This window comes from Ambystoma mexicanum, chromosome 1p (genome assembly GCF_040938575.1).
Source record: "Ambystoma mexicanum isolate Mex_15411 chromosome 1p, UKY_AmexF1_1, whole genome shotgun sequence".
Classification (NCBI taxonomy): Eukaryota; Metazoa; Chordata; class Amphibia; order Caudata; family Ambystomatidae; genus Ambystoma; species Ambystoma mexicanum.
Window position 1 is genome coordinate 1,051,787,797 of NC_090921.1, and position 12,171 is coordinate 1,051,799,967.

A 12,171-nucleotide genomic window follows, 5' to 3' on the forward strand; every position below is an offset into this window, starting at 1 on the left:
TGTAATGAGTTCCTCAACTGTGTACACTCTTTCCTGTTACCTAATCTATCCTATTTAAAAGCACACCGTTTTGCCTCCATGCTAGGCCCCATTTGTTTCCTACTTGTGTAGTGCAACTAGTTATTCTTTTTGGCAGCTCCGTTCCAGGAGAGTTTAAAGCGCAATTTCAAATGTGTCCTTCCTCACCTTATATTTTCGTTTCTTCTGGGGCAGGTAGGGGGTGGAGCTTGAACATGCTTTCTAGTCAGTAACTGCCTCTCTGCACCAGGTTTCTGTGAGGAAAAGGATGTCAGTTCCACCTTCAGTGAGGAGCTTGAAGATATAACTTATAACGTGCTTAGAGACAGATCAGGCTAGAGGGGTATATGTGCGAGGCAGGACCCAGGCCGCAGTGTTGGCCATCAGGGCACCAGGAAATGCGCTTACACTGGCCATCAACACTTCAGGATGCCCTCGCATCACAACCTTCGAGGACAAAGATTGTACTTCTGCTGGACGGATCATAATATTTTGGAAATCTCAACTCTTACTGACAGGGTGAGTGGGTCTTCTGTGTGAACTTTATCGTTTTCGTTTTCTGACTTTGCATAGTGAGCTGGCCAGGCGATTACTGTCTGATATTTAAACGTCCATTCATTACTTGTGGTATCGGCAGAGGCGTACACAGGGTAGTGCCTGAGCGGGCAAGGCCCAAACCCAAATCTGTAAATGGCCACTCAGCAGTGCTGTGGGCATTTACAGATAATAAGGTCACTATGGTGGGCCCAGTTATATAAGGTTCAGGCCCCACTTGTTAAGACAATCCTGGCTGCGCCTCTGCGTGTTGGACCTTCGACCATTGCTTGGGGGTGGTGCTTTTATACTGAAACATGTGGGGAAGTGATTGCTTATGCATTGAAAGGGCTGATGTATTCGCTCGTTTCAAGATTTGTCAACACACCAACACTCCCTGATCCATCACTCCGCTCCTATTCACTCCTCCTTACCCCCGCCTTCTTTGGGCTCGCAAAACACCAACACCCCCAACAAAAAGCTCAGCGATGAATTTAAACATGAAGACCAACCTAACCGCAGTCTACCACAACTTTCTAAAAAAATATTTTACAAACACGCTCGTTGGCTGGAAGCGCGGGGGGAATTCATGTGTGCAGATTCCAAAGTCTTACTAGCAAAGGAAATCCCGGTGCAGGCATCGCTGTGACGCATTCATCTCCCCTCACGCGACAAGGTCTGGGCAACCGTTCCTGTTACTTTAATGATTATTACACATTGAGTCCGTCTGGTCTGAGTTGTTACTAATGTTCCGGTACATGTTCACCCCCCCCCCCCCCACACACATTTTAGTTCGCTTCCCGGCTCACGTGCACCCCATGGCGCTGCGACATGGCTACACACTGTGCGCACACCCAGACTGTCTGATATTGTCCACCAAAGCTGCCCTATAAACGGCACCCTTTGCTTGTCATGAAACCAGCACTTATCTGTCAATGCACCGCAATGCTGTCCTGCTGCGCCGCCCTCCTTATACACTCCCAATTCACCGCAATGCTGGCATAAAGGCCCCCACAATAGTTTAAGGCTGGGCGGGCACCACGCCCAGCTCTATTCGCGCACCTCCTGAATGCTAACCTACAGCCCCAGCTCCTTCGCTCCTTCGCCTCACCGGCGCTCTGCCGACACACCTCCGCATACTTCACAGCCTAGCTCGGTGGGCGCACCTTCGTGCCACTACGTACGCACCTCCTTTGGAATTCCAATCATTGACAGGGGCCTCGTGGTAGTCACGTGCTTGCGGGGGCTTCTGCTCGGTTGGCAACGCTATCCCACCACATGTGTTGTACTCCTGTTCTTCAGAAAACTGAATCTGCTATTAGCCAGAGCCGGGCTATATGTGTCTATTAGAATCTGCGCTCCGTGTGAACTACAATAGCACTGCTGATGTCTACTCGCACTCCCAATTCGTTTCCCCTCACGCACTGCACTTTTCATACTCGGTGCCCCTCAGCAGCACTCTCTCCTGAGTACCCCTCCTTCACCTTCCCACTCATCTGCTTTTTACTCTGACCCCTCCCTTCTGAACACCGCCTGTCCGGCGGCATTCTCTCCCCGTCGCTTCTCAGCCCTTTCGCCAACTTCCTCCTCAGCACTCTGTCAGTGTCTCAGCACTCTCTCGGCAGCTCCCCACCCCTTCGCGCCGTCTCCTCCTCCTCCTTGCTTCCGGGAGAGTCCCAGAGAGACTCGGAGCTCGCACACCACCCAGACTACCCTCGGGGTAACTTCTGCGGCGTTGCAGTCTCCCTGCTCGTCACCTCCTCCTCGGACCCCCGATAAGCGGCTGCTCCCCCCCCCCACCCACCACCATGGCGGCTCCCTGCCGCCTGCAGTACCTAGATGACCTGGACCCCTTCGTCTGCACCAACTTTCCGGAGCCGCGGCGACCCCTGGTGCACAGCCTGCTGCTGAGCGAACCCCTCAACGAGCAGATCCCGGTGCTGCACCGCCTGCTGGAGGCCCCCCTGAAGGTAAGCACTGGGACAGGCGGGGCCAAGGGGGCCGGGACGCTGCGCTGTGGGCGAGTGAAGCCAGGGGACTTCACTGTGGGTCAAAGGGGAATCCAAAGGGTCAAGGCGTTACGTGGTGCCAGAGGACTCATGCCTCAAGTAACTGATACATAGGCAGTCATGCCTTCTTAGAAAACACTTGCATTCTGGGGCTTGTATTTCCCCTTACGTGTTTGATTGCAGAACTCTGAATTTAGAAAGTGGTGTGACATACAGGACTGGCCGAAGTGTTCGCACCTGACACCAGATTTATTGGCAGCCGTGTTTATCTGAGCCCGTGTCTAATAACTTGGACCTCCATGGTTGCTGTCCCTGGGGTCCAACGCCATCCCGGAGGCCATTGCGGTAGCCCCGATTGAGCTGTGGGGGATAATATTGGGGATCCGGGAGAGGAGGAGGGATATGTCAACCTTGGAGAACATCTCTGAGGTTGGAGAGGCGTCTAGTCGCCAGTGTGGATCCTCGGGGCACAGACGTCGCTGTGAAATGGGTGACCTGCAGTCAGGCTTAAGCCATAGGTTTGAGGAGGGGAGCTATTTGAAGGCAGAAGAGGGGAATCCTGGGTGAAATACATGGGGTCACTGGAAGCCAAGAAGGAGTACAGGGGTCTCTGTGGGTCAGAACCAGGTTCTGGGAGGATAGCTAAGGGGCAACGTGCTCGCCTTGGAAGCAAGACGACATGGAGCACCACAGGTTCGATCCCCGGGTCCGCGCATTATAAATAATCAATTATATCATATCGCTCTGGGTAGGGGGAGTTCACTGGGTATGGGGAGGCAGACGTGTTGGTCGGCGAGACGCCAGTGTCAGGGGTGGACTGGAAACCAAAAGGGGCCCTGTAAATAATGTTCAAAGCTGTCCCACGTTATCCTTATGATACATGAACCTTACACAGTATATAAACAATACGCAGACTTCTGTTTTGTATTGGCATTAAACATATTACTAATAACACAACAGGGGTATTATGTTGATTTCCCAACAAACCGGTGTGCAGTGCTATCATAGTTCTGTACTCTTGGGCACTTGGCTCCAGGAACTGGAAATTGCCACATTGTCTGGTGAGCACTCCTGTGCCTGCTGGCATTTTCCTTCCAGGCCCATGCCGCCTCTCATGTTCCACGACTTTCTGACAACGACTGTTGTCTTATGCTCGCCCAAATGTACCTTCTGCAAGGGTGGGTGGGATCCGGACAAACCAGAAGCTGGGTCTGCGAGAGTCGAGACAGTACACTCAGACCAGAGTGTTTCTTCTGCAGGTCTGCTGCTCCAGCAGCCCTGTCTTTATAGGGCATAGGAGGCCATTGCATGCTCCTGGGCACCAAGAAGGCCGGCATAGCACCTGTTCTTTCCCCTTCAAAGCAAAGGGGGTGGGGCAGAACAATACTGTCAAGGTGGTGCCCCTAACGTCCGTTACCACCTTTTGCTGTCTGGGTCCCCTCCCTGGCGGTCTCTCCTTTCGGACCCCTGTATTGTGCTAGAGGACAAACACTGGGGTGGGTGAATGGGGGGAGGGGTGCGCCTTATGGCTGCCTTTCTTTCCCTCCTTGGCTCCATGTCAGCACTCAAGCTCAAGGGCTTGTGCCCTTTACTTCATGGGGTTGCCACCTAATTTCGCTGCACTAGACATTTTCAGCAAGCCCAACCCTTTTCCTATGGGAACATGTGGAAATACCACACAAAAGAGGCTCAGGGTGCAGATGCCTACCAGAAAAAGTTTCCTATAGGCCAGTCCACCCCTGGCACTGGCCCAGTGCCCTTGGCGATCACTGGGACTACATATGCCATGGTGCAGGACTGAAGATGAGGGGGGGGGGGTAGGGGTGTTGGTGGATTTCTACCAAAGGGACATGTTAAAAAGAAATGTGCTATTTTACTGCTGTATGATACATGAAGGTCAGTGACCATTCTGTGAGTGACCCACAGTGACCCTGCTTCAGAGCGCGAGACTGGGTGTTTAGTGGCAATGGGCACCCAAGCGGCGAAACATGTTGGCCAACCTTGGGAAGGTGCTCGTGGGTGCTTATGGAGGCCCACAGAGGTCTCGCAAGTCGCTGAGGACATGTGTCCATTCTGTTATGACCGCATTGCCCCGAAATCGAATGAGCATAGCTCCCAAAGACCTTGTTAAACCCGCAGGCGCTCGATGTAAACAGAGGGCTCAGCCCTTCGTTCTGCTCCTCCACTCCAGCTGATTTAAAATCCACTCACTACCACGTGTCGGATCCCCCCAGGGCAGCAGGTGTGCGGGCAGACTTCATGCACGTTCATGTGTAAAGAGAGCGTCACTCTGCTTTCATATCCTGCCGCCGCAGGCCTCTGATCTCGTGCTTTAATGATTTACCAGAGCCTGATATTTCATGGGCCGGGGGGAGGGGCACGGGATGGCACGGCCAGTCCGTATCTGAACGATTTCCTGTGCTAAAGGCAACCTTCAGCCCAGTGTTAGGCTAAGTAGTGTAGGCACCCGTGCTCTCCTTCATATCCCTAACTAGTAACACCAAACTACACGCCATTCTGGGTGGAAAATAATTTTTGGCCGTAGGCATTTATTATTATTTACAGCAATAATAATCACAAGATAAAAAACAGGTGTGCTTTTGGACTCACTGTGTCCAAGGTGAGTGATGCCTTGCTTCTGTCAGCAAGTCCTTTTCTTTGCGTACCTACAAACTGAACTTTTGCCTCGATTTTTGGCTGGTTCGTTTTTCTCAGCCCGACAGCCTCTCCTTAGACATGTGCCGCCACACCTGAGTGGATGCTGGTCTCTCAGGTTCCCCCAAAAGTACCCCAATCTGCACCCTCTATTCTCCAGTGCCCTAAAGATGCTATCTGTGAACACCTCCATCCCATTCTGCGACAGGTGCACCCCATCGTGGTGAAACACATCAGTGTTGTTCTGGGACAGGCCATGCCTTATGAAGTGCAGACCCGTGTTCTGCAGAATTTCTCCAGGGCCTTGTTCAACTACCTCCTAGATGTTTCTACAGCCTTTCTGCAAACTGTGCCATACCATACCTTCCTGGGTACTTTTTTTGACTTATAAATGATGGTCCCCCTCCTTTGTAACGATTCACAAAGGTCTCTCTGCAATTGACCCCTACCCATCTGTGCCAGGGCGTTGCTCCCCAGGTGTTTTACCAAATAATCCGACGTGTCTTTGAAGCCAATTGGATCTGACGGCCTTTCATGAATGTCCTCCCAATGCATCCCTGGTGTCCTCCACCAGGATGTGATTGTTCTTGGGAAGTGTAAACCTTGTTTCATGTCCTCTCTCCATTGCCCTGCCCGGGTCATGAATGAGTGGCCCACTATCCATGCCGATCTGTATGAGCCGTCATCTGTGGAATGAGGAGGGGAACGTGATGCTTATTATATGAGTTCCTTTCTTTATTTTGTAAAACAGTTTGATCTCCAGCCCCCGATTCTCTTGACCCCTCTCGCTCCCAACCCCCGGCCCATGCTAAGCTTGCTGCCCCTATTCTAAAGGAGTGGGTACCGAAATCTGTTGGGTCCCACCCCGCTTTTCCAATTGCTTTATTTAACACCACCTGGAACTGGTACCTGCTGAGGGCTTCCCCGTCCTTGTGTATCAGCAATTGGCCCACCTGTGTCAGTCATTTTTTTAAAAAAGGCCTGCATGATGCATCTGGGACAGTGGCCCTTCTCTTGATTGCATCCTAACTCTATTGCTCACCCATTACCCATCTGGTCGATTTTGGACTTTCTTAAGAATAAAGTCATGCCTTCCTCCCCCAGGGACAGGCCATCTCCTGCTGTTGTGTTCCGTGCCACTAGTTCCCCAATCCTAAGAGCCCCGAAGTATGCTAGTGCGAATGCCGCCCTGAACAGTGACGTTTCGTTTTGCGTTGGAGCATGTGTCCTCGAGCGCTGTTAACAGGCAAACTCGTTTCTCAAAGTTCAGGGGTCTCCTGGTGTCTGGTTTATTCCCTTCTACTTTGGCCCACCGCCTCATTGCGTATCTTATCAATGGGCTGTCAGTTGGATCTGACCCCCCCTGGCTACCTTAGCAACATATGCCACCGCCGCTAGGTGAGCTGAGGCCCAACTTTTCCTTCTCCCGTGCGTAAATACCACTTCCAGAAATCTGCACCTAGCGCTCACTTTTAGGTCAATTTCATTGTGTTTTTGAATCACCCTCATTTCATCCAGCAAGTGTTTCTCATATTGCTTACCCGTTTTCTGGGCCAAAGCTTTTTTGGCAAGGTCTCTTATGACCCTCCCAAGCTCCTTCTCCAACATTTCTTGGCCTTCCTTTGGTCCTTTTTTTCTCTGCCCTGTCCGTCCTCGGGTTACGCTCTCCTTTTCCGGTAGTAACAGTAGTGGTGCCCATGCCTCCCTCGACGTAGGCGTCCTTTGTTCTTCTGCGCCTGGCCTCAGTTTCCTGAAAGCCCCCCCACTATGAATAAGACAAGCCATCAGCAACATCATTTACCTCGCCGGCGATGTGCCTGGCTATCAAACATATATTATTCTTTAATGCTTTCAGTGTAATAGCCTCAACAGCTCCAGTACCAGCCGGCAGGATGCACTACCTTTGTTTAACACCTGCACCACTGCCATGTTGTCGGACCACACCGCCACGTCTTTGTTACTCAGCTCGCTACACCATGCGCATACTGCCACCCATATTGGGGGGGAAAAGCTCCAGTAGCGTGATGATCCTGGTCCATTCAAGGGCCTGCCATGTCTCTGGCCATTTGTCTGCGCACCATTTAATCCCCAATATTGCGCCGAAACCACATGCACCTGCTGCGTCAGTAAACAGCACTCTTTCTTTCCTCCTGGTTGACAGGCGTTCGCCAGATAACCGAGCCATTGAATTTCTTCTCACACACCCATGTCCTTCTTAATGCCTGACCCCAGTCTGACTCTGAGATGTCACTGCGTAGCCCCTTTCGTTCTTAACGCAGTGCTCCTCTGGAATAGCTGGCCCTGTGGTATTACCCTCCCTGCAAAGTTTAGCTTCCCTGAGAGTGACTGTTGTTCCTTCACTGTAGCCTTGTCCTTTTTTGCCAAACCTCTGATGATAGCCGCCAAGTCCTCCACTTTCTCCCTCGGGATTCGGCAAACCCCCTGAATTTTCTGTGTTGGCCCATTCATTTTCTCTTACGCTCGTGGCATACTAACTCTTCTCCTAGGTTCTTGAATTTGCCTAGTGCTGTCTTGCACAGCCGTGACTTCTGAGGTCCCACGAATAGGAAATCGTCCAGATGGTGTACCACCCTTGCTTCTGGCATTAACCTATTCAGTGCCCATTGCATGAAAGAGCTCACTTTTTCAAAATATGCACATGAAATTGTGCATCCCGTGGACAGGCATTTGTCGTAATAGTAACTACCCCCACCCCCATTGCAAACAAATTGGTGTCGGAAGCGGCCTCAGAGACGCGAACGCGGAAGAGGAAGAGGTGCGGCTTGACACTTGTGTGGGTCCTTTCCTCTAACAAACACGGCGAGACGAGGCCTGTGAGCCGAGGCGAGCCGAGAGAAGCCGTGAGACGCTTGAGAAACCACGAGCGAAGCGTGAGAAGCTACGAACGTGCGAGCTGTGGGAATCTGTGCTCTCTGGTACGGATACGGATACGGCAGTGTTCAGTGTTCCGTGGGCACACCGTGAGGCACTGTGGACAAGTAAGTACTGTGGGCTGCCCTGGTCCCTGGGCCCCGGGCAGCGCAGACTTACGCAGACTAGCGTAATATAAGGAGGACAGAGACGGTAGTAGCCCGTGTAGTGCCAGTGAGCTCTGGGAACACGATATCGGGTGCTCATACGGAGCGCAGACAGAGCGTATGAACGTATCAGCGCTCTGCAGGACGTCCCGAGACCCGTGAAAACTGTGACATACCCCGGATACTGGGACATCCTACTAGCCAGGGAACTGGTGATTCACGGGGGAAGACAGAGCGCTGCGTAAGCTTTAAGAAGCATTCGTAGTACTCAGTGCACACCACTGGAACTTATATCTCCAGTGAAGGTAGCATTGAGCTTAGCACTGAGCTTAGCAGGGCATAAGTAATTGAAGTGGCTACTGGGGTGGGGGGCCTTTCTGTCTGCAATAAGCGGAGCAGTTTTGTGCCACAGATAGCCCCCGGGACTCTTCTAAAAATACTTAAAAGGGGTCTGCACATTAAGCATGCAGCGGGGGAAAAGACCCTTGCACTCAATTTATAATTTAAGGAATAAGGCACAACCAAAAGCCCAGAAAGAGCCCATGGAGCAGAAAAAAAAGGGGCCATACGCAGGAAGAACACGAAATATGAGCTCCCAGTAGCGCATGGCGCCATCACAGAGTTTTTCCCGGTGAACCCACCCCCTAAGATAAACTCCACCATAATAGACGAAGAACCTGCGCTATATGAGGAGCCGCCGCAAGTGCCTAGAGTAAATCAGTCTATCAACTCCTCAAATTATGACGATATAGACAACAACTCTCTCTTGGATCTGTGCCTCACAATACAGAGGGGAATGCAACCACTTACTCCACAGATCATCCCTAGTGGCACCCTGACCCTGAATGACAACAGCAGGAACATTACAATGGAGGAGCATAATTGCAAACAAAGCCACTGCTGTGATGCCCTCTGTACCGGGAGGAGCCGGAATGCAGATTTTATGTCTGCTTTTGCTAACCATGCACCCCTGCTTGCCCCTATGAATAGCTCTACTGCTTCTTGGAAATTTGTGTATGACACTCCATCTTCTAATGGTGAGATGCCGTCGCTGACCGAGTTACGTAGGGGGTAAGAGAGATGGTGGATAAGCCTAAATTCCCCTTTCTTCTTTTTTGGTACTAGGTCCAACAGTGAGCAGATGAATTCCTGAAATGACAAAAAAGAGAGTGTCACCTCCTGTTTAGTTGCGCAACCCAAACATAAGTTGATATGTACCTAAATATACCAAATCAATGTCAATACTGAAGAACAATAGTCCAAATCAAGTTGAACAATAAGGTCATCAGCGTAAGTGCTTTATGCAAAAGTTTATGATGAAATATGAAACAGAACTGCCGACACGTGTTTCGACCCTGAACAACGGGTCCTTTTCAAGGCAAAACTGTTAATGATATGGAACAAAAATCACATGATGTAGTAAACACATAATACATGCAAAACCAAAAGTAGAAATCAATTTTCCCAAAACATGGTTAAAAGAGGAATGAGGCCAGAACCCATCAGAAAAAACGTAAAGGTACATATGAATGGTAAACGTTTAGACACACATAATGTGATTCCATATTGTTAAAATAAAATGTTACCATTGGAAATCGGACATTCGACAGCCAAGGTCCAGAGATGTGGCATCCAATATTTCATACATGGAGGAAGAACAAAGAGTATAGAGCAGACAATGAGCTACCTCGGCATACCTCAATTCAGATCCCGAATTCCTGAAATGGTTTCCTCTCAAATGGTCCACCCAGCCTGCCCCTTTCCATCTCCTTCTGTATTTTTTCCCCTCCTACCACAGGGTTTTCCTTTGCAGATTTCAAGTTATATGGTATGACCTGTGAACCCTTCCCTTTTGAATGGGATGGTGAACCCTTCAGAAAAACGTCCCATTACTAATGCCGTTGCCTCTTTGTCAGGGAACACCCACAGCAATGTCTCCATTCTGTCCATTCTTACTGGTGACCTTCCCATTGTGCCCTGCCCCCTATGACCGCTTGCTTTCACTGTGTCTAGCACTGGCTGTTGCTGTCTTGGTGCATTTTGCACTGCTGTGGTCTCTGCTGCATTTGCTACACCGGTGACTACATTTGCAAATCCCCCCCCCCCCCTGCACCAGAAACACTTCAAGAACTTCCAGCAGGCTGCTGGTGGTCCCTGTACTGACCATGCCCCCCCCCTCCACCGCCCTGCGTTGTGGGTGGCATGCTGCCCTGCCAGCCTCATTGGTTCCCAAACTGTCTTTTCCGAAAATGCTATTCTCTTGCTCATTGGTACCCGTTCGTCACTGCTATTAGGGTTGTACGCATTCTCGATTTCCCCTATAGTTACTCCGATTACCCCCTGAGTTCTGTTCCCACTTTTCCTTCAGCACATTGAAGATGCATGTGGTGTAATCCTCCTCGTCCCATTCTATGTCCGGCTAACAATCCATTTGCTTCCTGAATTTGTGATCATATTCCCGCCATGCATCTCCCCAAAATGCTTTGTGCACCTTTAAACACCCTCTGCTCATATGCTACCAAAGCAGTCCCCTCCTCGGGGTATTTTTGTAATACAATTTTGGAAAGGATGTGAAATGGGTACACTGCCCTTTCATCGTGGGATGAAACAACGATGGGTTTTTCTCCGTTGATATTTCAACGCGAAAACTCATTGTTGTTTGTAGGGGGTTAAAAAAATATATAGATAGGGTGTGGGTGTTCGGGATAGTTAAATAATTAAAGGGGATGGGTGTTGAAGGGGGAACCCCCTAAAAAAAAAAAAATGTTTTTAAAGTTTTCGCGTTGAAATATCAATGGAGAAAAACCCATTGTTGTTTCATCCCGCAATGAAATTACATGGAACCATGAAATGCTGACAACCAATTTTCGAAAGTCTGTTCTACTGCCAATTTCCTGCTTGTCCCCTTTTATTCCTCTTTCTTGTCCTCTTTGCACACATCATACTCTCTTTTTTGATATTCCAACAGCGAAAATATGTCTATGAATTCTTTGCCCCATATTTTAATTGTTCCTGGTAACCCTTTTTATTTGCCACCCCCTTTCCTTTGTTCTGCTACTGGTGGCTAGGCCCCTGCGGACTTTTTAATTTCCTTTCTGCTATTTCCCCCACCCCCACCACCTGTTTGTTGCCATGGCAAAATTCTGGTGGTGGCGCCTTGCGGCCGCCCTGTCCCCTGTGCAGGCCTCTCTGCCTAGGCCTAACCCCCTCGGCCCTCTATTGTCCCGCCCCTATGGGACAGACCAGGGCATGTGGCATTGGAAACAGTAATTTATACCGATAACTGTGTCCACGCAGCTTGGTCTCTCTCAGGGGTTCTCGACCTTTCCATTGACGTTGTGCCTTAGTGGCCCAGGCTAGGGGCCATTTACATTGGCATTGTTGCTAGTTCGGTAGCATGTTTGTGGCCCTACCAAGCAATTGTTTCGGAGCCTCTGGGGCGGAGTCTGGATCAGATAACTTGGGGAATCCCCGACCCATCCCTGCTTTACTGGCCACGGGGTTTCCTAAACTGCGCACAAGCAGTATACGTGTGACGTCTACTGACTGGATTGGAATGTGCCAGCCTGGACCTCCGTGTCCTCGAGTCAGATGAGAAATGGAGTTGCCCAGACAGGGCCGCTCGGGCAGATGTATCGCAAAATGTTCTAACCGCAAACACCCCAGATGCCAGACCTTCGTTCCTTCGCCGCTGTCTGAGCATGATGGCAGTGGCACCCCCGCCGAGTTCGCCGATTCTGGCTCGTCCTAACTGCCTTGACTTTACATTCGGCCACATTTTATAAATTCAATTTGAAAAACAAAAGTGGAAACCGTGTTCAGGAATGGAAGCGATTAGTGAAAATAGTCCGAAGGAAGAGGGGTCGAGTGGTTGCAGGTGGGAGGCTGGGGTGGGCCCTTTCTTTCGTATTCAATGG

At 50.4% G+C, this 12,171-nt stretch overlaps 1 protein-coding gene across 2 annotated transcripts in view; it reads left to right on the forward strand.

Annotated features, from left to right (window-relative positions):
* Positions 1-2,241: 2,241 nt before the first annotated feature.
* The window catches only part of LOC138447928 (FH1/FH2 domain-containing protein 1-like), a 546,688-nt gene continuing 536,758 nt past the window's right edge, over positions 2,242-12,171 (forward strand). Inside the window, exon 1 of one of the 2 annotated variants that reach the window (XM_069604454.1) lies at positions 2,242-2,522. In XM_069604454.1, the coding sequence (XP_069460555.1) occupies positions 2,361-2,522 (162 nt within the window). In that variant the 5' untranslated portion in view covers positions 2,242-2,360. The remainder of the gene's footprint in view (positions 2,523-12,171) is intronic. The other variant, XM_069604457.1, reaches the window with a different exon arrangement.